The sequence below is a fragment of the Athene cunicularia genome, assembly GCF_003259725.1.
Source record: "Athene cunicularia isolate RWA chromosome 5 unlocalized genomic scaffold, athCun1 chr5_part3, whole genome shotgun sequence".
Taxonomy (NCBI): domain Eukaryota; kingdom Metazoa; phylum Chordata; class Aves; order Strigiformes; family Strigidae; genus Athene; species Athene cunicularia.
In genome coordinates, this window is record NW_020799103.1 from 1,403,903 (window position 1) to 1,429,604 (window position 25,702).

Sequence of the window (25,702 nt, forward strand, 5' to 3'; positions counted from 1 at the left end):
GGTCCTGCTGGGCCCGAGCCGCCACACTCGTGTCTCTCGCGGCGCGTCACAGGCGAGAAGGATCTCTCCGCTGCTGCGTTCGCCTGTCAGCTTTGCCCTCGTACCTGAGGGAGGAAGGAGAGCCTGAGGTACTTCGGAAGCTCTTGAGATCCCCGATCCCACATGCAGGGAGCCTCCAGCTGTTTCTGGGCTTTGGGGCGCTTGCAGGGCTCTGCCCCCGCGGTCACTGCCCCGCGGCCCCCTTGGCCTTCCCAGGAGAGCAGTGATGCCTCAGGACCTCCTTGGATGCTGGAATGCGTCCAGACCACTGAGGATACTGGTACACAAAGTTGTTTAAAAAAACCCAAAGAGGCAAAAATGCTTTTTAGGTTATGGTGGATCATCACTGGGTGTTACTCTGTAAGCATGTGAATTTTACAGGCCTGACATTGAGAAAATGACAGTTGCAGTGATCTTTCAGTGAGCAGAACCATACTGAATTTGCATGCTTTTTGCTATCATGAAGCTGCCTTGAGCCTGTGTGCTTTCTGCAGGGCTCCTCCAGGGACAGCCTCTCCTGAGAGAGGGAGGGAAAGGTCTCAAACTCCCGCAGGAGTGCTGCTGCTGGACTTGTATATGTATACAGTGACCTCCAGATACCATCATTATATTCCTAATTAAAGGCTGCTACTTTGCTGAGCCATAAACAAGCTAAGTTTGTTTCCAAGATTTGATCATCAGCTTGAAAACAGGCCCCTGCCAAGGTACCAGCCCTGCCCAGCTCCTGCTTGGCGGCCGTGCTGAGATGGGAGCAGTTTCCTACAGCCTGTCCTCCCCTAAAGTGGGGTGAAGGGGTTTTGAAGGACTAGGGCTCTGGGTGCAGCCTGGCAGTCCAGCGCATCACCTCATGACCTTGCTGTGTCCTCCCAAAGGCTTGGGTCACTTCGCTGCCTTCTCTGCTCCTTGGCACAAACTTCTCTGAGTGGTCCAGTATGCTCAGCCACAGTCTCTGCTGGGTCTCGTGGGAGTGTTCCTGCAAGTCCCCCTAGAAGCCACGAACAGGCTGAAGATGGTCTTGCTGACCTAATGTTCTCACTAATTTACCTTTAGTGAGTAAATGACTGTGGTGTTTGGATTATTGGTGCTGTGGGAGAACAGTGAGGATTTTCGCTTCGTGGCCATCTCTGTGCAGCTGCAGTAAGGCCCACCTCCAAGTTTTGTAAACCTTCCTAGTGTTGCAAAGATCTTATAACATCTTTGTCCCTTGCTGGCTCCATCTCTGACTCATTAGAGAATTGGTACAAAAATTGCTGTCCCAAATGCAAGGGTGAGCTGGCACGATACTGAATTGAGGAAAACTTGGCGTGATGTTTACTGCAGAATAGAAGTGTATTTTACTGGAAAGAAGTTTGCATCTGTCTGTGAGGTCTGCAGGGGCTCTTTGGCCAAGCCCATACACTGGAACAAGTTTTGAACAGCCCTGACCTCCAGGTGAGGAGTGCTGCCCCAGATGTGAGCCCTGCAGAGGAAGCTTTAGGAATACTTCTCAGTTACCACATGGCTTAGCTAAATCCTTGCCCTGTAAGGAAAACAGTCATTTCTCTCCCCATGTGAGGATGAGGTGGGTTTTGAAATACAGACAAGGGAGAAATTGTTTATCCAAATTTTTCATCATGTTTGAGTGGGAAGGTCAAAATAATACTGGATTGTTCTCTTGAAATCACTGACTGTGCTGCTGCTATTTAAATAACTGGAGGCAGCTAAGCTCCACTCCTTACATAGAGGAGAGAGCAGAATTGGGAGATTCTCCCAAACCAAAAAAACCTAAAGCCGTATTATTTGCTCTGTGCGAGTCAGTCAAGGACTCTGATCAGGAGACCTCTGACTGAGGAGAGACACTTGCACTGAAGAGATGAGCAGTAGGGTTTGTGTGTGGAAATGCTGCTGGCAGTCTGGTACTAAAACAAATAAACATGCTCCAGGCTTTGGCTGGGTAGGCAGTGTGTTCTTCAAAGACAGGTTGCCCATGCCCTGGTGCAGCGTGCCCTTCATCGGTGTTTGCAGTGCTGTTGGGCTAGTGAGGGTGAGAACAGCCTCACCTCCTCCTGCGTGTGCTGTGCCCGCAGTGCAGGGCAGCCACTGGCCAGCGAGCTTCAGCCCAGCCTGGCTCCGCTCTCCATTTGGGCCCCATGGTTTTGTCACGGGGTTTAGGAAGCGTGAGGCTGGTTTTGCAGTAGCACAGAGCTGCTCTTGTTGCTTTGATGAGCAGAGCCTCTCGAAGCCCCTCACCTCAGGCCCGGTAAAGCCAGCAAGATGTCTCCAGCCCCAGAAACTGCCCAGCTCAAACAGAGCAGCCTGTGTCTGGGTGAGGGCTGTCGAGGTTTGGAGCTGGAAGCGGTGGGAAGGGAGCACCCAGGAGCCTGCTGGCTGGCAGGTGGTAGTAGGGACATCACCCTGGGAAGGGCTGCTGGGGAAATCAGTTAGGCAAGACACAGTGTGCTTGGCAGAGGAGAGGAGAATCAGGAGATTAATGAAAAAGACAATCGTGTGGGCAAAACAAAGCACTGGGGCAGAGCGTGATGGATGAGGAAGGATCATTTTATGGATGACAGTGGAGTAAGGAGGAGGTTAACAACAATTTAAGGAATGGAAAACTTAATTTCTTAATCCCACCAGACCTTGAGACAACAAGTTAGAGTTCTGTGAGTGTAGTCCATAAAACAGCATAAACGCCACCAGGTTGCGTAGGCTGTGGAGGTGCTGCTGCTCCTTGCTGAGCAGAGCCAGGAGGGGTGCCCTGCCTGCTCGCTTCCCCTCACCCCTGCGCAGGAAAGCACCAAGGGACATGGAGGGTTTGGAAATTAGCACCTTAGCTTCTTGGCTCGCTCATACTGACTAGCTTAGGAACCTTCAGCACCTAAAAAAAAAATGCAAGTAAGTTGTTGTTAGGACGTTTCCACTTCAACTGGCCAGCAGTGTGCTGCAAGATACTTGTGGCTGTGCTGCCTGTGTCTGCAGCCGTACTTGTGTGACAGATCTGGTCGACTGACTGCGACCTAAGATTAACGCCTTCCCGTGTTGTCCGTGCCCCGCCGGGTAGATGATTTGAATGTTTTGGCAAAGGATTAGTAGGCACTCCAGTTCAAACTGTGCTCCAGAGCAGGCGTACTTACTCCTGGAGGTCTTTAGCATGCTGAGACACAGATAGTAGGATATCTGAAGTGAGCATGATGGAAATTAAGTAAGATCTTACGCAAATGCTATTTTGAGTGACTGTTTCCTGAGGACTGGGTTCTTCTCTGATAACGTTCGGTGCTGTCCCATGGAGGTCAGTGGCATGGCACCAGTTTGCATCAGCAGAAACAGGGCTGTGCCCTTTTCTGTCCCACAGACCGGATGTCTCTTTAGCTTTAACATTGTGTGTGTTTATCTTCCAAAGTTCAATTCCTCTGACTCAGTCTCTTAGCTGCTAGTAGAAAATCTCCCGTCCTGAGGAGGAAACCTGATGCAGAGTGAGAACTCTGGCTGGCCATGGAGGTGATGGAAGTGCCTGCAGCATCGCAGGCTGCCTGGGTAATCCCAGACAAATGGCTTAGTCCACCTACATGCCCCTTCCCCTTTAGGGAGAGCACTAAGGCTGTTTTTGTGTATTGTGAAGAAGTAGGATAACATAGTAAGTACAGCCCGGCGCACAAACTTATGAAAGAACCCAAGGACTAGCAAAATTGGGTATCTTGGGACTTACGTGGTAATTGCCACCTTGGATTTAGGAACTGAATGTCCACCTCAATCCTTCTGCAAGAGCTTGACTTTACGCAGAGAGCAGGGCTGGCGGGGGGGAAGCTGCATGTGCCTATAAGTGGCGAACAGCTTGGGTTTATCTCCTGCCTGAGCAGAGCTCAGCCTCCAGCGGGGCTCCGTCTGCCTGCTCTGCGAGGGCCGGTTTATCAGCCAGCTGGGGGTGTGAATTGCAATGGTCACTGGAGGTGCCAGCCTGAGGTACTTAACTCTCAACCTGTGGTGGGATGGGGAGTCAGGGCACTGAAGTTTAGAGCCTGGTTTCCACCCTAGAGTCAGATTTCCAAAAAATCAGCGTCCTCCTGCTCAGCATCGCTGTGCTGATGTCTCACTGAGGACATGACTGCTGGTGCTGCAAGGATGGGTGGGTCAGGATTCCGAGGCTCCCAGTTGAAATGGAGACGTACAAGGGCTGCTTCTTATTTAGCCACGTTCAGGAGCATGAATGTATGCCTCACCTTTGTGTAAGGAGGCTGAGGCCTTTGGGCTGATTCAGGAGGAATTAGTTCAGACAGCCTTTTTTATCTTTCTATGTAAAATTAGAGCTTTAAAGAAGTCCCAGGTTTCTCTTTAAATTCCTTGTTTATATCAGATCATATTTCTCCTTTTTGATACTCCTTTAAAATTAACGGCAGCGATGGCCAGCGGCAGAGTCGCAGCTGATGGCCAGTTGGATTTGTTTGCATTGCTGTGGAGAGGCAGGTAATAATTGCCAGGCAGACTCCAGACCTGTGGAGCCTCCAGGCTTTTGTTTGAGTTGGCCACGCTCTTCCTCCACAGTGTTTACATAAATCCAGCAGCAGCTTGTCCCTGCTCTCTGTACTCAGTCCATACCCCTTTTGTTCTCAGGGACTGAAATCTCTTGCAGGAGCCTGAAGTGGTCTCCCGGGCTGCGTTTCACCCTGCAGCACCTGCCTGTGGGGTTGGGGGTTCAGGCTGGCGCTGCAGGAAGGGCTGCTTTTTAGGGGAGACCAGTCAAATTGTGTAACATCATCGGAGCCGACGAAAAACCCTGACACAGGCGTCTGGGACATCTTTGCTTTTTGCTTGAGCCTGTAACGAAAAAGGGTGCAGCCTTTTGATGAGAAACAGCAGTGCTAACTTTAATCTTTTCAAATGTCCTGCAGAATGTATAACTCAGTATTTGATTTTCTGTTCACACATGGGCATCCCATGCACCGAAACACCAAGGCAGCCCAGTTTCTGCTCTTAGAGTCGAGTGCAATGTAGTTTATTCAACTGTATATGTCACAATACAAATATTGATTAAATATGTTAGTAAAGAGTGGGTTTGCTTTCTAATCCTAGAGAGGTTTGGGTTGGAAGGGACCTTTAAAGAGCTAGTTCAACCTCCCTGCCATTGGCAGGGACATCTTTCATTAGGTCGAGGTGGATGATAATGTAGGATTCTGATTTTAAACCTGATTGCTGTGAATGCGAACTTATCTTGCTCAGAAAGGATTCAGCTGTCTAACAGATTCCTGAGAGGATTAGCATCTGTGTAAAACTCAAGAAAGGGAGATATCATGAATAAAAAAAAAAAAACACGGAAGGAAAATAAAAAATAAAAAGAAAAAAGCACAGCAACGTAACTGAAGAGAGAGGTGACAGTGCCATCCATCGCTGTCATCCGGTGGCCTGGATGACATCCTGAGGTCCTTCACCAGCTCTGACTCTTGTGTCTCTAATGACTGAAAACTGGATGTGTAACAGGCTGTTGCAGAGGGACTTGCTGACTGGAAGTCTGTTCACATTCAGGAACCACGCCGGGAATAGTTTTAGGTAGTCTGTCTGTCTGTGGGTTTCGATGCTCTCCAGCTGTGTGTCTGTTAGTCATAAACATGTTTTCTCCTCTTTCCTGTTAGCGTGGCAGGGAAAACATTAATGCATGGGATGGGAAGGGAATATGCACTGAGCATGCAAGCAAATAGCAAAACTGACTTTCTGTAACAGCCGCTTGCAGTGAGCTCGGGCAGTGCTTATTGACAGCATGGGTACAGAGTTTACAGACAGAGCTGGCAAACTCTTGCTTGGTTCTGCTTGTTCCGATTCTCATACAAAATGCAGTGTCTTTTATGGAGGCAGTTGAGTTGAAGGACTTTGGTTTTACGAATTTGTTCACAAGATTGCTTTGCTTCTGGAGAGTAGAAATGGCATGTCAGGGCTCATCCCAGCTCTGGGGGAGAGGGAGCCGTGCCCCTGCGTGAGGGAGGGCAGCTGTGCCCTGCTCACCTGTGGACTTCCACGCTACCACCTGAACACCGCTGGGTTTACTCTGCGCTGCCCAGGAGTGCCTTGGGGTTGGTGGCCCGGCTGGGCCAAAGAAGTCAGGACTATGCCATGGCCCAGGGACAGATGCAGGGGCTGCGGGCAGGGAATTGCTGCTCGGAGGGTCCCGTGGGCCAGCGCTCGGGCTCTGTGGTGTATATATAATCCTCCTGTTCTCGACATATTGGTTTTCCATGTTCAAGTCATGCAAGCACTTGGCATTCAAGTTAGAAACCCTTGCAAGGTGGAGGACGGGAGCTCCTGCAATAAATGAGGAGTTTAATTGATGTTTACTAATAGTTTGCTCTAATAGATGAGAAGATAAGCCATATCCCAGGTCTGATTTTTTTTCCATTTATACAGGTGTAAATTAGAAGCAACAGTATTGATTTAAATGTGGGAGGTGAATTGAGCAAAACCACTCTCCTGGAGCTTGTCATTTGTCTCCTCTGCATTGAGTCCAGGGAACTTGTGCAGCTGATACATTTGTATTGGCTTGTGCGGGAGGTTAGGGATAGAGGATGTTGCTCAGAAATTAAGGTTTTCACAGGGAGAGATGATCTCCTGGCTTTAGCTCTGTCTGCATTACCTGGGGTGAGTGAGGGAAACTTGGCTTAATTCTTTATTCCTCCTGGTTGAAGGCAATGTTTAGGGATGGTGCTGGTTAACTGCTGTGATGCTGCTGCTTGTCTGTATTTGCTGCACACGCTCAAAAATAACCTGAAAAGCCTGTGTCTACTTTGCTCACTCCCACTGTCCTAAATTGACCTAAACTTGCAATAAAAGGCTAAAGGTCCTCCCCTAACACCCTGCTATCACCTTTGTGCTTTCCCAGACCACTGCCTGCCTGCGGCCGACGAGCCCATCTCCCCGAAGAAGGCGAAGGGCATCCCTGAGTGCCACAACATGGAGAGCTGGTTCTCACCCCCTTCCCCCGAGTGGGCCACCGTGAGGGTCATCCCCGAGGAGGAGATGACCGAGCACAACCTTCTCGCTGTCCGAGTCATGGTCACCAGTGATGCAAGCAGGTACTTGAAAATACAAGTTAAGCCCATAAAAAAGGCCCGTAAGAGCAGCTTGGTTTTCTCTATAACTCTAAGGAAGAATATAACAAAATACAGTACTGAATGTACTTACAGCTGGGGGGGGAAAGACAAACCGCTCAGAATAACAATTGTTCTTTACCACAGCCGTAAATCCCCCAGACACATGACTCACTTTGCAGGAAATCTTCAAACATTTGCATCCCACACAGAGGCCTGAATCAGAGAGAAAAACATTGCCCTGATCAGCCCAGGTTCAGCTCTCTGCGTACCAAAAAATGTTGGTTCAGGGATTAGGGCAGTGGGTGTGTTGTGGTGCATCCTGTGACATGGCCACCTCCCACCTTGGGCATCATCCTGCAGCTCTGCACCCCAGGCCTCTCCCAGGGCCTTTGAGGACCTGCCCACCCCTAAGAAATCTGAAATTTTATGATCCTTGGGGACCTGTCAAAGGAAGCCCAATTTCTGTGTACAAATTAGAATATATTGGCTTTCTGGGCAGGATTCTGTGGGAGTTCATTCCATCTAAAGATTAGATTGGTATCTTCTGAGTAAAGTGGTTTTCCTTATTGAGAACTAAAAAACAAGAGAGGGAAGGAGGAAAAAAAAAAGGCAAACCCAAAGCCAACTGTTGCTCTGTAAGGAAGCTCATTCAGATCCTTGACATCTTTTAAAAACCTACTTGTGGTGCTGCGTGTAGATTGTGGAGAGCAACGCTTTTAGAAATGCAGCTTTCTGCTATTCCCTGTGGTGGTTTTAAATGGTGTTCATGCTCTGCCACATGGGTCTGGGTGCTCTTCCTGACAAGGATGAACCTCTCTGGGGTGGTTCTCCCACAGGGAATGGAGAGCTCGGGGAAGGGTTGCCTACCTGTTCAACAGACCCCCCCTGCGGAGCATGTGCTTGTATCCCTTGCTAATAGCCTCTGGCACGTGGTGGCCCCGTGGCGCCTGGGCAGCAACAAGAGCTGACTGACCCCTCTGATCTGAGGGAGCAGGTCCCTTCCCTGGCTCCCCGAGGCCCTGCCTCCCCGCCAGCGGGATGTGGCACAAGGGGTGATGCCACATCTGTCACTGGCGTGGCTGGTGCCAGCAGCTCCGAGGTGAGCCTCCCGCTGCTGTGGCTGCTCGGACACCCTTCAGCCACACTGCTCTGGCAGGGCACCTCCTGCCTAAAAAGGGGGGCTGAGAGAAACAGCAAGTGGCAAATAGCACTACTGAGGTGACTGGGGGGACTCACTGGGATGGGGAAACCAACCAGCACAATGGCACAGCTTCGCAGTTCAGGCTTTAGGTACTTGTGAATAATGACCACCTATCAAGCAGAGATCATAGGACAAGCTTCATACTATAGCAGTTACATCCTTGCCAGCCAAGGAAAATAAACATTTTGCCTCTTTAAAACAGAAATATATCAATCAATGTTAATGGCATGTCTTTCTCTTTTTCTTTTGAGTGGCACTCTGCCCAATCTCAGTGTGGTATCTCCCCATCCACACAGCATCTCAGCTATCAAAGACTTAATGTATTTATATTTTTTATATATATCTGTATGCTTGACACAGCTTGAAAGACACCTAAAAAGTATGTGTTAGTGGTGAAATTTAAGGCCACTCTGATTCAGCCTACATAGAGAGCAACACACCTGGAACTGTGCTCTATCCTTGCTGCCTTGCTGACCCTGGCCTCCCGGCACTGCTGGCTCGATTTGAGAGAAGCAGGGGTGCAGGACTGGCAGGCATACCCTCATAGCATTTACTCTGGCTTTATACTGTCTGCAGCCTTTCCTTTAGCTCTTCTTCCTCCTGCCTCCTGGGTTGTGCCTTGGGCTGTTACAGTAAATTTTTACTTTCTACAAGGCAGCACTATATAACATGAAACAGCTTTCTCCTGCCACACCAACAGGACTACTCATGGCATCAGCTCCTCCTTTTTTAAGGTAGAGCTATTAATCACAGTAAATCTATTAATTAGGTTAGCAGTATTGTTTGCATTAAAAACAGGCCAAATGGGATGGTGGCACGCTTATTTATGGCAGTGGGAATGCGGTCACATCAGAAGTCCTGAAAGTGCTTGCTCCCTACAGTCTGCTCTGTAGAGATGAAAGAAATCCCATGATTATTGAAAAAAGGACTAATAATCACCTCAAAGAGTCATTCTCCGGCCTAGAGGCAAGGTCATGATGTGTGTGGCATTCACATGTGTTTGTGTGGCATACTTTTAATTACCTTTAAGGAAGGGTATGCCGAAATCTGCCTCTGATCAGCTCAGGTGCCTCGTTGCACTCGCTGATCAATGGGTGTCCCAGTGGCTCCCAAAGAGTTTATTTCCTTATTTCCTATAGGTGTCTTCTGCACGTTTGAAGGCTGTTCACATAGCTTCACTGAGTTTTCTCCTTCCTAGACTGATGCTTACAGGTTCCTCCAACTTCTTGCTTCAGCCTTGCCTCAAAATACTTGAGTTTTACTGAGCTCTCATCCAAGCCATGGATCATCGTCACCTCAGGGTTGAAATGGCTGATGCTGAGTGATTTCCAGCATGGGTTCCCCCAAACTGCTGAAGGCTAGGAGAGCCTCCTGCCCCTCAGCATTTCCTCACCCTCCTTGCCTTTACCTTCTGCCAGCAATGCCTGTTTGGAGGCACCTGGGGTGCAGGAGGGGCTCTGCCTCCCGGCTGCTTGCCAAGGGCTCAGCGCTCAGCAACCACTGCTGCCCAGAGAGGGGAGCTGCTTCCAGGTCCCAGATGGGAGATGAGGCGAGGTCCAGAAATAACAGGATGAATTGAGGTGAAGCCTGCCTTGTGGTTGGTGTGGCCTGCCCTGGATTTGGCCTCCTGTGAATTCCCTGAGCATGCTTCTTATTTCCAAAAATCTGTAGGGAAAATGGTGAAAAGTGTAGAGTTTTGACCCTTGTGTCTTGCTTTCTTCATCTTGATACAGCCTTAGAGGCAGAAGGGCCCTCCCTGCTGAGTGATCAACGTGGTGTTTCGCCCCAAGTCTCTCTTGATGCCAGTTTGATTCCAGGCGCTGAACGTAGCGGTTGTGGGTGTGAATCTGGGCAGCAGAAATCTGATGGGAATAGTGATATCAACAGTGTAGCGAGTTACAGTCCTGTAATAGCAACAATGAAAAAAGCAAAATAAGGATGTTGGTTCTGGCTGCAAATCATCTATTTCTCTGCAGCCTGCATGGCTGTCAGGGCTGACACTACTGGTGCTTGTTGCACCAGTGGGAATGAAGGGGAACAGAGTTACGTGTGTCTTCTGGTATGTCCCACTTTCTTTCCATCTCACCCTTTTTTCCCCATAGCTCTGAGCTGGAGTTTGATTTTAATGGCAACTCATCAAACTCTGAGGTGAGCGAAGGACAGACCTCGCTGGTGGAGCCCCCCGCCTGCCCCAGCCCCGTCCGGAGGTGGCCATCACTTGCTGGGAGCCCTGTGGCGCCGGAGGAAAGTCCCAAAACATACAAAGTTGCCGATGGTAAGAGTGTCCTGACCCAGGGGTGCTCCAGCAGCCTCTCCTGAGGGCTGGGGACAGAGGTTTCTAAGCGGGGGCTGTTGCCTGCAATGTGGCCAGGTTGTACTCGTTAACGGTGTCTTTTTAGGGGGATTTCTGCCTTTGGTGTGCTGTCGCATGCATTTCCATGGTGCAGGGTAAAAGGTGCTTTACTTGCAGGGGTGGGCCGAGTGCTTTCCCACTGCCAGAAAGATTGGACGTGCGGTATGTGCAGTGCAGCCTAAGCTAGGGGCACGGGGGGAGGCACTAGAGAACTCTGCTTGGTTCAGTTGTGCTTCTGTCAGCTGCCTGAAATGTTTGTATCCAGTGAAAGCACAAGGAGGAAAGGGAGGGGAGACATTTAGGAACGGTCTGACTACACGTGAAAACTAGTTTCTGAAGCTGAAGGTCAAAAGTAAAAGATGTGCTAAAAGCAGCCAAAGAAATGGTTTTGCAGAAAATAAAAGGCTATCAGCATTCATTTCTTCCCGTCTCCCACCTCCCCCCATCCATATATGCGTTTTTATCCAGACAGAAAAGAGGAGATTTCATACAGCGATTTAAATTGACTCTTGAATACAAAGCCATTGTTTAGGGCAAAAAAAAGACAGTGGCGACCACCAAAAGGTGCCCAGCGGTGTGTGACCCCATGCAGTCACTGAAGGATTTTTGCCTTTTTCCTCCCCAGTTTCATGCTCTGCCCGCCCCTGGCTGCTCGTGTCCTCTGGCCCACCCCGCCAGGCAGGTTAGCTTCATCTCCATGAGCAGCCTGTCTCCCGGCTCCCCATCCTCACCCGGCTGCTTTCCAGGCTTGAGCCTGCCCCACGCCTGTCTGTCTGTCTGTCCGCCTGCCTTCCTGCTCAGTGTCGCTTTGGGGTGAGGAGAAGGGAAGCGCTTTTCCTTGGAGCGTGGCCCCGCGGCCCCTCCTGGCCGGCTGCGCGCTGCCCCCTCCCGGCCGCCGCCGCGGAGACACCGCTGGGAAACCACCCCCCGCCTGCTTTATTTCTCTTTCTTTTCTGTTTTTTGATTTTTTTTTTTTCTTTTTCCCTCCTTTCCCCTTTCTGTTTTCGCACTCTGGCTTTTGCTGTGTTAGTTGACCATGTGTCTTTTCGGTTTCTGTTCAGCGCTACAGAGAGCCAATACTTTTCACTCCACGGCGTTAAATAAGTATCAGAGTTGGAGAAGAAAACTCCAAGCAAGTGAGTAAAGCCTGAGAAGCAATTGTATCTTCTCTTTATGCTGTATCCTGTTTTCTTGTCTCGTAAGTTTCTGTTTTTCCTTCTTTCCTTTAAAAGTTTTGTATTTTTGCATCAGCAGCTGGGAAAATTGACATCTAAAACACACCAAGTATTTATTTTCCATTTTCTTGTCCTGAAAAGATCAAATTCCCTTTTTGCATGACTGTACCCTGCATTATTACACCCACTGTCAAGTTGTGTCCATGCTAATTTTCGAGCCAAGACAATGCACCCTGATCCCAGAGCCTGTCTCTAGCCCTGCCTTGCACTGGGTACTTTGGATTAGGTGCAATGCTGGGTCTGAGATTTTGAGTATCACTTACTAGAAATGCTCCTGGAGGTTCCCATTTACACCCATCTACAGGTGCTCTATCACCTCTTTTTTCTTGGAAAAAAACAGGTGATGCTTCTGAGTTACTGAAAGGGAGAAAGTACTACCAACCATCCCAAGAGGTGAACTGGTGAAAATAAGTGTTACTAGTTCTTGTTCGTTAGCCCTTTGACTTGTTTTGAGCTGACCCATCCCTGCCCATGGGCACTGCACAGGCACGCAGTGATTTTGATAGCAGTCAGGTCTGGGCTCAGGTCACTTCCGAAACGCTGTGCGGTCACCCCTCAGAGCTCAGACTGCATCGAAGTAATACTCCTGGGCTGTGGCCCTGGAGCAAGGCGGCTGTCCTTGGTCACACCTCTGCTGCTTGTGACAGGGCCTCCCACCTGCCTCGGCACAGCCCCTCTGCAAGGGCCCACGGTGCCTACCCAGTCCCCACGAAGGACTCGCAGGTACCTGCCAGGGTTGATCATACCATTATGGGAGCTGGGTAAGCTTAGCAGCATCCCAGACCCTCTCAAAACTTGGTTCGAAACGCGGTCGTATCTGTTAGACTGAGGTGTTGACAGCTTGAAGTATAAAACATGAATGTACAGCAGTGGAAAGAAGGGATTTGTGCATGTGACCAAGTGCCGCAGTTTCTGGGCATGGAGACAGCGGGTTTTGGGGAATGGTGGTGACAGCTGCTCTTTAGCCCTGCCCTCAGCTGCCCTCTGCGACAAGGGGGATTGCTGCTGCTGCTCAGAGTCCCACTTGCCTTCAGAGAAAGTAAGGTTTCTGAAACAAGTAGGATCCCTGTGTCTATTATGGGACCAGCATTCAAATAAGAGGCATCTTGGCTTGCTTGGTTTGAATGCACCATGTACTTCATGATTACTTGCAAGTACTCATTGTGAGATGAATTTTTACATCTCGAAAGAGGAGACAAGCTGCATCTCTCCTCCCCAGCACTGGCACAGGGCTCGCCTCTGAGCGAGCAGGTATGTGTGAGCCCTGTCACTGCTGACCCCGCAGTCCTCTGGAGGCCCCTGGTGCAACACGCCTGGGATAACTCAGGAAATCTCAGTAGAGCATGCATGGGGCTATTCCATGGTCCGGAGAGGATGCTCCCACCAAGCTTGACTTCAGCAAACCAGCCCCTGTGCCGTGCTGTCCCCAGAGAGGCCGCTGTGGCAGCCGTGATGGGGCTGAGAACCCCGGGATTCACCAGATGTCCCGGTGCGCGGGGCTCACCACGCTCTGCGGGGCCTCCCTGGAGAGCGGCGCGGGGTCGGGGTGGCCCACCCAGGCAAGGGGCGTCCCATGCCCAGCATGGGGAAGCAGAGCAGGGGGCCCTCAGTCTTGTGGCATCTGTTGTCAGCCTCAGAGATGTCTGAGCGCTGTACAGCATTTGAGGATTGGCTTTAAGCAGGTGTAGGCTTCACCAAAGGTTTGGATTTAAAATCTTGGCTTTATTGATCTCAGTTTTTAAAAGATCAAACAAAAATTATGCTTATTCCAGATATGAGAAGAAAAAAAGAAAGACAGAGAGGAAGGAAAAGATCAGGGGTCACTCTTAATTTCCACTAATTTTCAGCTTGTTCTCAGCAAATGCATCGTTTGCCAAGTAATTTTCCCATCATTTTATTAAAATGTTCTGTGGGCCTCCGAAGGGCTCTAGAGGGAGCTAAAAGCCTTTGAGAGGAAAGGGATGAACTGCATGATTTTGTCTGAACCTCAAGTATGCTGTTAAAACGAGGTGTAAAGCACATTCAGTATATACTGGGAACAGAATAAAGGCAATTTTTACTCTCTAGAGGAGCACTGTAAGTCTTAGTTTCTATATTTAAGCCACTTAATATTTAGTTACAAGAATGCATATGATCATCAGTCACATGAAAGAAAAATCTGTCTCCTTTTCAGACTTATTTCCCAAAACACATATGTTTCATAAACAGCATGAGGTACATGGCCAAGGAAAGGAAATCAGTGTCATGGTTACCCTGGCTGAAGGGCTCAGAGCAGGATATTACCTTTCAAAATCTTTAATCCCCGTTGCACAGCCACAGGGAACACCGTGCTCTTAATTTATCTTGGTCACTTGGAGTAGCTTTTGGGCCAAGCAGATCATGATAGGGCCCTAGGGAACTTTTTTTTTCTTTTAAATCCAATTTTGAATGTGAAGCTGCAAATATGAGTTCAGCATCTTGGTGGGAATAAATCCATTATCTCTGTGAAAGATGGCAAGCTGTGGCTTTGCATGAAGCAACGTTCTTGTGTGTGCAGGCCCTGTCCCTGTGAGCTAATGCAGGCCCACGAGAGCCATAGTGGGAGGTAGTTCTCCTCGTGGGCACGTGCTGTTGCCCTGTGGACTCTGGTGGTGGGGTTTGTGCCTTCAGCACTGTTGTGGCTGTAGCAGAGGCTGCATTTCCCCTCAGGGTGCTGAGCCATGACATTTGCCCATGCCAGGAGGCTCAGGACTTTAGTGGATCAGGCTAATCCCTTCCCCGGCTCACTTATGCAGGTGATGGTGGGATTTTTTTTTTAATCCTAGTTCTGGATTCTCATGTTTTCTCATGGCTCAATTCACTTTACAGAATGTAAAGGTCAGCCCCTGGTTGCTAGTCACTGCGGGAGTTCTTAACGAACTCCAGTGCATCGTTTCCCTCCATTCCTGACTGAATGTATCAAATTGCATCAAGATTGGGAAGGAATAGGTGAGACACTGAGAGGAAAGTAAAGTTGGCCTCTCTCCCTGGCTTGCCTTTTCTGAAGTCCATGTGCAGGAACTGTCTTCTCACTCTGGTGTGTTGCTTTTGTCCTTGCTCAGCTTTTAATTCCTATGTAGAAGAACCAAAGTTTGCTTTGGGAACCTTTGTGGGTTTCAGAACTAATAATTGGGTTTGAGAGTTAATAATTCAGCTATAAATATACTTGTCATGCTATAGCTTGACACAGTAATATCTTGGCTCAGCAATACTTGTGTTTGGTTCAAATATAATTTAATATGTAAAATTCCCACAGGCACAAATATTAGAGAGCTCTCCTGACTCCCTTCAGGTGCAAGTTACCTCCCTATTTTTTCTTCCAGCAGGTCTGTGTCTGTCTGTGCTAGTTTTGGTTCAAGGCCTCTTGCAATTAGTTACCTTGCCTGATCCTAGGAGAGCCCCCGGTGTACTGCCTGTTGGCCTGGCTTGGGAGACAGCAGGATTATTTCTGTCCTTACTGCCTGCAGGTGGTTGCATTGCCTTTTTCTTTCCTGTTCTGACAGATAGCCCTCTCAGAGGTCATCCCATTTTTTCATTTCTCGGAACTACCCAAAGTTTCAGAAGTCGCTGGTTGTTTTGACTGCCTCTGCTTTTAAGGCCTGAAAGCCCTCTAAAGAGGGCTGGTTTTCCAGACGGTTTCCTGGAACTCACAAGCTGTTTCACTACGTCCAGCCAAAAAGTGAAAGCAGTTCAGGTCCACCGCTGAAAATGTCAACACGTGTTTGGCACAGTGTGCACACACATATGAGTGAGTCCATAAACTTCATTGCTGTTGGTCAGCTCTTCAGATACAGCTGTATCCAGATGACTGTTTAACTTTCTACTCTTATTCTTTAATTGCAAACGTTATTTAAGACAAAAATAATACCAATGTGATGGTAAAATTTGTGTCTTTGGCAGGCTTCCCTCTGCTGTCCGGCAAGAAACCCGGGTTACACTGGAAGGAGAGCTCAGCCAGCTGTCAGAGTGGTCCTGGAGAGGATCAGTCCCAAACACAGGTACGAAGGAGAATGTGCAGAGCAAAATGAGTGGCACCGCTGCTGGGGCATGTCTGCTCTTGGCAGGCTGTCTGAGCACCCCCTGCTCTTTCAAATAGTTTTGATCCTCACAGTAACCACTAAAGTTGGAGTTCTTCAAATGGAGGATAGAGACTTTGATGCTCTGATTGATATAACCATTCCCAAATCACATGGCTAAGTCACATTCACTGTGGGACTCAGACCTTGATCTCGCTGAGAGTTAGGCACTAATCTGTGGCATCAGACAACATGTAGGCACCACCACCCTGCCCTTCCCTTGCATCACGGGGCTTAGCTGCCACTGGAATTTCCTTTGTGCCACAGTTTCTGCCCAAAGGAGAGGAAATCTCCCAAACCTCTGCCCCCTGGTGCTCCTGAGCTGGCTTTTGGTCTGCCCATGTGCTTATAGGGCTGGATGGAAATGTGTAACATGCTGGAAAGGGCCATGTGCCAGCAGTGGTGGGGTGAGAGGGTATCACATCTGAGTGGCTTAAAAGCCACTTGATCGCTGTGCATCACTGGGCGAAAGGCAAGGGCCAACACCAGCCTTGGGGAGGAAATGTGGGAGCTGAGGTAAGGGCTCGCGTGGTGCCAGCCATAGGAAACCTGGCGTAGGAGACTGGGGGATTTTTTTAGGCCATTACAGCCCTTAGACATAGGTGTGCCCATGTTTAATGTTTACCCCTTGCATCCGGTGGGCATAAGACTTCTTAATTTGCAGCAGGCCCTTGGCTCCACGCTTCCCACAGCTCAGGATCATCTTCAGTTTCCTTCAGGACCTAGTATTTCCATTGTATTTTTAAAAAATTTTACTTTTCTTAAGGCTGAGGAAGGGTGGGCTTGCCGTAAGTGCAGTGCTGCAGCAGGAGTCATGACCGACCGTGCAAGCAAAGGGCAGCGCGTCCCCTGCATTCGGAGTTGGGCGGAGTGGGGAACAGCCCACGTCCTCCGTGTCCTAGCCCATTGTCCTCACCCTTGGGTTACACATGAGTAAAATTGCTTGACCTCGGGGTCTGTGTCGAGACTTCCATGTCCACGGTGTTGGCTGAGATCCAGTCCAGGACAATAGGGCCAGGAAGGGAACGTCCCAGGGGAGCCGAGCTGCACAATGCTGCCTGGCCACGCCACGCACCAGGAGAGGTGACTCCATGCAGCTCCCACTCTATAAGCAGTGCTTAGCAGCCTTTTCCTTACTCTAAAGAGAGAGGAATAAGAGGGTGTTTATTTGTTTATTGGTGTTTCTCATGTTTTTCTATCTGAGATACTGGCCAATATTAATTTTAGTCATCAAATACAACTGTGAAACAGGGTGTAATCATTGCCTTACTTCTGATGCTTCTGGGAAACAAGAAGTCAGACAGATTAATGGCTTCACCCTTGTGAATTTGGGAATCTGGCACATAAGTGGAAACAGGCATTGAATCTTCACACCATTCATTATCACACAGTGTTGAGAATAAAATGCCTCTCTTTTAGGAACAAAACCACCCCTCTAGTTTTGGTCTGCTGGCTAAATAATGTGGGCATTTATCCTTGGTACTATCTCCAGCAGAAAATTTCAGTGGCTAGAGTAATGAATTTAAATATTTACCAAAGGAAAATAATTATAAAAGAGAACTAATTGAATTGTTGAAAACTACCACCTTGCATTTTACACTCTTTTCTGTGTTACTTCATTCATCCCTACCTGTGCTATGTAAGCATGCAATATTATAAAAGCAGCTGGAGCGGATGGATGACGGTCTCTTGTGCTTGCTGGAAACTCTAAGGTGATGAAACTGGGATGCACATGGGAGAACAGAGCATATCTACTCTTGTCCATTTTCCTGTACATAGCACTGTTTCTTTCTGAGGAAAATATTAATGGCAATTCATAAAGATACGACAGATTTTTAGCATGAATAACATTATTTTTAGACTTAAAATTTCCAGTCATATTAGATGCCCACTCCTGGAGAAATACTAGCCCTTTAGGGAGAAAAGCTTTGCTGCTTATTGTATTATCATCTACATATATATGTGTATATAAATTAATTATTATGTTTATTAGTATTATGTCATGATTCAAATATCATATGAAATAAAAGATGTACTCAACTGTATTTTTCTACCCCAAAATCTTTTTTCATGCACTTCACAGTTGGCTTCTTACAAGAATTCACCTGAAGTTACAAGAGGACATTCCAAACCCTACAGCCCAGTGTTTCAAAGAAAAGAAAGAGTCAGAGAGATGCCTGAAGACTTGCGTCTCTATGTACCCCATTGTCCTTTGCAGAGCAGCACCAGAGCTTTTTCACGGACCCCTCCTGGGAATGGGACAGTGGCTGCTGATTTTTCTGACCCTGAAGATACAGATAGTGACACTGGGACATACACAGCCCAGGGCTGGAAGGAAAAAACCCAGAAATATACCTCTGAACAAGAAGTTTTTAACAAGAAGACAAAAGTGCTGCCATCTCTGGATTTGAAAGAGAAAGAAGGCAGAAATACAAGGCAGCCCGAAGAAAAGCCTGAGCGAGAATCAAAGGAGGCAAAAAAAAGACTGTTTCTTTGTACTCAACAGCGACCCTTGTCACACAATTCAAACGGGAAGGACTTAGGTGGAACCAGTCCAGGGTATCAAGACAAAGGAGCACTGTGGACTTCAGAGAAGGTTGCTGATGGGACAAAAGATGTGTTTGAAGTATCTGATTGTCCTGTGCCTCTCTTATTTGCAGATGATGCTCCACCAACTTTACCAGTTGACAGAAAAGATGCTTTAAGGAGTCTAGATGCAGCTGCCAGGGAGCACACAGCTGGCCAGCCAAAATCACCACTGAGGCTCATAGCCAGTGCTATCAAAAGGTCCATTTGGGAGCCTCTAATTTCATCTCCAGAAGGACTAAAGCAGGACTCAGACAGCAAAGGCAAAGCCCCTTCAGAAAAAGCTTTCTTCAGCTTCTCCAGTACTCCTGGCTATTCCCTAAGCCAAAGGAATGGCAACAATAATACAGCCAATAACGCTGAGCCACAGGAGCTTCAAGCAGGGGAGTGGGCAGGAGAGTATTTAGGACATGGGAGCCCTGTCTCAAACCCAAACAATTCTTCTGTCAGCTCTGAAGAGAGATCTCTAAGGGATTACAGTGAAGACGTATCCTTCCCAGTCTACAGTCCTCACACCAGGCTTTCCAAATCAACCAGTACACCTCAGAAATCATCTTGTGCTAGGATGGAGGATGTCCCAGGACTCCTAGAAAAGTTTACCTTCAGAGAGACTCCTCCAGAGGCTCCCATGGATGATGTGTTTATCTGTAATGAAAAGTACCCCCTTCTTTCATCATCGGAGCCCAAGAACACCTCCAATGACAGTCTGGATGACTCTGCACAGAATGGTAGTCTCGGGTCACTCTTTGATAGACTGAGAAGTAAAGCTCATGACAGAGAAGGGAATTCCTTTGTGTCATCTCTGCCTTTCATGGAGGACCGTTCTCCAGAAGACAGGCTATGTTATCTTTCCACAGGTGAGGACCTGAGTAGAATTATTTTTATTATTATTAAATTATTATTAATAATAATAATGATAGCACTGATCATTTGATAGACCTGTGTGTGATCATGCAAACACTTACCTGTAGTATGTTTAATTTATAGTTACTTTCTACGTAGGAAGATTTGTTAAATATATTTTTTTTTGTTAAGGTTTAGGAGTTGCTTCTGGTTTAAAGGAGCAGAGCAGATTTGAAATCTAAGTGCAGCTCACTGGACCCAGGTTTGGTCTGCTGTTCAAATGTGTTTGGGTCAGGAAAATGTACTTGGTGAGGTGGCAGAGTGGGACGCCGTGCCGAGCAGCTGCAGCTGCTGCTGTGACACTGAGTGTGCTGTGGAAGGGGGAGTACAGCAGGCAAGTGGAAGGATGAGCACTGAAAACTCCAGTGCAGTGTGGAGTACATTTGTTACCCTTTCCATGAGGAGCTCACAGACTGAAGCAATATGGTTGCAATAACAAGAAGCTTTTCTTTGTGTGTGTGCCTTCTCAGCAGGTGTCCCTTCAGCTCTGTCCACTGTTGTGGTGATCAAATTGTAGACATACTTTTGGGAACTTGTGGTGTCATTAAGATCCCCCTGTTATTTTATTTGAGAGGAGATAGCACCTTACTGACCTACTCTGACCTATTTGTGAGTCTATTTGGGCATGATTAAAAGGCATCATTTTTCATGTTTGCTTGCAAGAACAAGGTTAGGATTAAAATAGCAGATGAGTCTGAGAAATATTGATGTCAAAGAGCAATCTGAGTAATCTGAGCATAGGCTCAGAAAGAATTAAGTGCAGCGCAGTTTCAGGTATGAAATATGAGGTATGAGAGCTGCACCCACCTGTCTGTCTTTGTGATTCATCTTTCCACTACCCCACTGCAGAAAGTCACAGTTATTTAACTAAATAACCTATTGAATGTTATTGACATACCCGTTTGTTTCTTTATTAAATTGCAACCCAAACTGTAACCTCAAAATTGCTGCTGTACTGCATCTGTATGCATCTGCTGAACTGCAACAGTCTGTATGTAAAACGTGGAGTCACTGAAATGTTCCCAGTGAGCTGCCAGATCCTTTTTGCCTCCATTCTGCTTCAGAGCTACTGCATACTGTGAGGAAGATACATATTTTATAAGAGACTTGATCTGAAGCTCATTAAAACCAAGAATAACTCCTGTTCTCATTTCTGAATTTTTGGATTGGACTCTTGGAGCATCCTTTATCTAACAACTCACAAAACCAAGCATCCCCTCTGAGCCATAGGATGCTGAGGATTGCGCTGAAGCCACAGAGTTGCTGTTGACACTCTTGTCGTGCTGTGGTCTTAAATGGGAGACTTTACAGAGTCTATACCTAGTCACCACCCTTGCTCTTAACTAAGTGTATTACGGTAATTGGTATGTTGTGTTGTTACTAAAATGGGAAAAGTTCTCAGGTTTGAATAACGCTATATTTTATTTATGTTTTAAATATTTTGGAAAAACATGCTGGTTTAATATGTGTTGCATTCCTCTGCTGTGCAAGCCAAAAGAGGAATTATTAAATTATTATAATTATTGAATATAGGCATTGCAAAGTCTGTTTAGAAGAAAAAAAAAAAAGGAGCTTTGATCTAGCCATTTGCCCATGAATCTGTCATCTTCAACGTTTCAACACTTCAGCTCCCTGAACTTTTAAAAACATTCATATTTGAGTAAATCAAACTGGTAAAGAGCCAAGTCCTGCTTGGCTCTCTAAAATGGCATTTCTGTCTCATACTGGCACTTGTCTGAGGCCCAGGCTTGGCAAACTGCAGTCATGAACTGATGACGAGCTTTAGCTTTAGCCCACATTACGTGTAATTATTTTTCTCTCTTAAAATTTACCATGAATTTCAGATAATTTCTTTTCTTTAAAGAAAAAACCCAAACACCCAGCACCTTGTAGAAGCCAGTTTAATGAGGCTGTTTCTCCTACTGCTCCTGGCTCTTTGCAGTAGGCCTATTTGGGGCCTGACAGACCTGGTCTGTGCAAGTATGCTTGGTCTTGCATTACGCTGGCGTTTTCTCCCACAGTGGGCTGTGCAGCCAGAGAGTGAGCTGGATGATAGCAGCCCATGGGCTTGGGATGGGCCTGGGCAAGCTCACTGAAGAGAGGTCCACTGAGGAGTACCACATGCTTAGAAACCACTTTCAGTTTAGAAAGTTCCTGAACTGAAAAATGCTTGGAGGCTGCACGAGTCTCAAGGGGAGGAGTCAAACAAGACTGTCCAGTACCTATAGCATTCCTTTAGACATCCACTGGTGGAGACAGACTGGGAGGACCTTCAGTCTCACCCTGCACATACACTTCTATGTTACCTTGTTCATCTGTCCCTATACCTTATCTTAGTTACTTCATCAGCAAGTACACGTCCAGATGTCTTCCCTATGCTGATGGCTTCTGCATTTCAGACCCAGGTGTCTGTCCAAACTAAAAACTGTGTTCTGCCCTTTCTGTCATCTCCTGCCAAGTGTTCAGCCACCAGCTGAAGCTCAGCATGAGGAAGCAGAGACCTTAATTACTTAGCAGCAGATTGCCTGTCACTCGAACTTATGTCTGCAGTTACACCTTCCCTAAGATCACACGAGAAATCTGTGGAGAAGCAGACACGTGAAGCCAAATAGTCAAACCCCATTCTTGAGTTCTCCTAGCCTTCCTTGTGCCCTACCTCAGGTCACATCCCCTCTGCTTTGAGACAGCAGTGCCCCAAGAGAGATGTGTAGCTTGGCCTCTCTCTTTTGTAAAACACTGAAGCACTTACAGTGGTCAGGATTAACTCCAATGACTTTATGAAAGAATGCAATCCTGGACACTTGCAGAGGAAGCCAACAGATGAATACAACACTGTGTTATAAAACCAGTTCCTGCTCCAAGACTTTCTGTTTAGACTGCAGTCATTGCTGTGACACAGAACCACCCCAGGAGAGGGAGGTAAGCTGTGACACGCAGAGTGACGGCAGTGGTGGTTGTCCCTGTAAATCTCCAGGACAACGAGGAGCTGTTCTGGGTCTAACAGAAGGTTTCTCCTTCTCAACGTTTTCATGTGACATCTCCCTCTTTGTCCAAAGGACCTCGAGTCTCCTAGGAAAACCAGTACCTTAGGTGTGTATGTTAAGGGAGGGGTTCTCAAAGCCCTGGACTTTGGTCCAGTTCATCCCTCTGCATACCATGGGGGTTTTACCGCTGATGCCATTCAACTTAATTTTCAATGGAATTTTAATTTTATGGATTTAATTTTTCTTCTCTTATGACATGCACATACAAGTATACCAAGTCCCAAAATCAAGAGTTGGAGGCCAGCTTCGTACTTTGAAGTGTATTCCATGACACTGTCAGATTCTGTAACAGTTAATACTCGTCGTCCTGTGATTTGACAGCTGTAAATCAGGCATGCTGTAAAGGTCTTTTGACCAAACTCCTAGTAGCTACTGTGAGGTAGGAGTCAAGAATAGATTAATAAAATTTCAGAAATCTTTGTTCCTTTCCCCTTTATAATTAAGAACTAAAACTATGGCTGACCGTTCCTGGTAATCCAGAGTCATTTTAGCTGGGAAGAAAAAGCTCTAGTATAACGTGTTAATTTGGAAGTTAGGAAGATGATAGAGTACTTAAGAAATAAGTAATAAGTAACTCCCATTTTGAAGGAATGAGATGGCTAGAAAGAGAAAGCCTAAGTCTAGAATAGTTAAGGTTTGGAAAAAACATATGTTTTTAGATTTTTTTCTGTAGCTATTGAGCTTTAAGGCTTGATGTATTTGGAGTAGACAAATTATTATTATCTAATTTCAGTATTGCTAAATTTCAGATTAAAATGACCCAGCGAGTCTCTGAGTTGAACATTTTTATGTGTGAACTCCTTGTGCAAATCCTCACAGCTGGCAGCTAAATTCTGCCTATCCCACCCCTCTGGAGATGGGAAAGATTAATGCTTAGTCATCTATAGTATAACGTATAGATGCTGTAATATAGAAAAGTAGTTTGTGGGTTTTTTTTCCCAAAATAGCATAAATGTGGTATTTTTCTCTAGCTCTACATAAAGCAAGTTCATTCAGTGAGGTAATTTCTCACTCTGCTTGTTATAGTCGTCTTGAAGCTGAAATTTGCATCTGGGGTACATTTTAGAGCATATTTCTGGTCTCTCCTACAAGTAAGTAGCCAAAGAAAAATAGCTGAGCAGAGCACTGTGTGGCCTCCCTTTTAATGTTGAAAGAAATGCACTGTCCTACTGTTTTTATTTCCCTGAAATGTGTCAGGACCACATGTCTGGGAGCCAAAAAAGTCTGTTCTCATCCCAGTTCTGTCACTCTTCACTGTGTGTTTCCAGGCACTCCTTGGAGCAGCCCATGCTTCAGTTACCCACAGTACTTCAGCAGAGAACATCAGTTCTGCCATGGCTGTGCAGTAAATGTGACAGACTGTGACTGCCAACACGCACAGGCAGATCCATCAGCTGCCTCAGCACCGAGGGGCTTCACGTGCCCCTTTGTCCTGTAGGGCTCTCGGGTGGACGCAGAGAAGGACGTAGCTGATGGCAGTCATGTGCCTGCTCTCACGGGGCTTTGGGTACCGTGTCCCTTGAGAGGCTGAGCTGTTTCGGTGCAATCGAAGTGGCTTTTCTCTGGAAAGCAAGGTGCAGATACCTGGCTGTCCATAGCAGATCGTCACTGGGAGGACTGGGGATGTTATGAATCTGTTCTCCACACAGACAGTTGGCTTCCTCATGCTCATGACATGGCCCTTGGAAGCCCTTGAGGAAGTCATTGACCCTCTCCCTGTCACAGAAAGGCAAAGAGCTCATGAGTCGCAGCCCTGAGGAGGCGGCAGGTGCCCTTGTGTTACAGCAGTTTGCTTTTCCTCTAGACCTTGTAGCGCTATTTAAATTATTGATACCATTCAAAGAGGAGGACAGGGGGGAGCAGTCACTTATTCCCACAGCTGAGAGAAGAAAGGGAGCATGTAATTGCTTGTGTTTCCAGCCCTGCTGGGCTGTAAATTTTGCCCTTTGCATATTAAGGAATTTGATTTCCACCAGCAGCGTAACCATAGGGCAGTTACTGCAAACTTCTGGTGGCACAGGGAAAAGCAAGGCAGGTGAGTTTACTCCTCAAAACAAGTAGTGACTGATACTCTCCATGCCTTTCTCCACCTCATGCACTGGGAAGGACTTTACGGCTGAGTGTCCCTGCTGGGGGCAGAGGTGGGGTGCAGCTGGATTTGTGCTCTTGTCGGCAGAGCGTGGGGCAGTGTGTGGCACTGGTGCCACCCCAGCAATTGTGAGGCATGGTGAGAGGGAGGTGTGGGGTGGCAGCCTGGGCGCACCTGGGCGGGGAAATCACCTGGGAGGCTGGACACCCACCTGGAGGGCTACTGCACCTCCCTGGTTTTGCTTGCAGGCATCTGCTGCCCAAGGACTTGTCCTGCAGAAAGGCTGTTGAACCCGAGCCTGCTCCGCGGGCACTCCGAGCTTGCAGCTTCATGGAGCACTAAGACTGGGTGCTTCTAAAATTGAGATTGCTGAGAAAAATCAGAATTTCTGCCTCAAAATACTTGGATTTGATTTTATTGCTTTACTGTCTGGCATGAAAGTGTTTCGTGGATCCTGATTTTAAATTAGGACTTCAGACAGAAGTCCTGCTTCAGGACTGGGATCCAGGACAAGGCAAAGAAGAAACATTTACACTGGGAGAATCGGAACACAACTTGCACATAGAAAGCCAACTGTTACCTCACAGATACAAAGAAAAACGGCACTGTTAGTTTTAAATAATGTACGTTTCCAAGATGCTGCCCAGCTGTTAATCGTTAACCCTGTAGCAGGTTGAAGCATAGAGACAGATGTTCCAAAAGCAGTTTTGTTTTCTGAAATGAAGAGAATGAAGCTATGAATTAGACAAATTAAGAAGAAATTCAAATATTTACACCCAGTTGAAACAAGATGCTGGAAAAACAGGCATGATAAAATTGCTGCAATTAAATGTAATTTAATTTATAATTCTGAAAGCATGCTTCTTCCAAAGGCAGCCTTTGAGTTTTCCTTATGGAGCACATTGTTGTGATGTATGGATTTTCCTGACTTATTATGGCATTTTAATCAACAGTTCAATGATGTGATAATATTCCTAAAGCAGAAAAATAAGTGACGTTTGTTTAGACATAATTAATGAAATATTTATGTTGCATGAGGCTGTGTGATAAAGCCTTGTTCTCTTAGTCCATTTGCTTCTGATTACATTTGTGATTTTTTTATATGA

The 25,702-nt window shown here is 47.1% G+C and overlaps 1 protein-coding gene and 1 long non-coding RNA gene across 2 annotated transcripts in view; both read left to right on the forward strand.

Annotated features, from left to right (window-relative positions):
* Positions 1–25,702, forward strand: part of LOC113481332 — a 658,441-nt gene that overhangs the window by 122,942 nt on the left and 509,797 nt on the right. The window lies entirely within an intron of this gene.
* The window catches only part of MICAL2 (microtubule associated monooxygenase, calponin and LIM domain containing 2), a 124,605-nt gene that overhangs the window by 83,341 nt on the left and 15,562 nt on the right, over positions 1–25,702 (forward strand). The window contains exons 25-29 of the mRNA XM_026850856.1: positions 6,881–7,073; positions 10,395–10,567; positions 11,707–11,781; positions 15,799–15,896; positions 18,058–19,417. Of these exons, the coding sequence (XP_026706657.1) occupies positions 6,881–7,073; positions 10,395–10,567; positions 11,707–11,781; positions 15,799–15,896; positions 18,058–19,417 (1,899 nt within the window). The remainder of the gene's footprint in view (positions 1–6,880; positions 7,074–10,394; positions 10,568–11,706; positions 11,782–15,798; positions 15,897–18,057; positions 19,418–25,702) is intronic.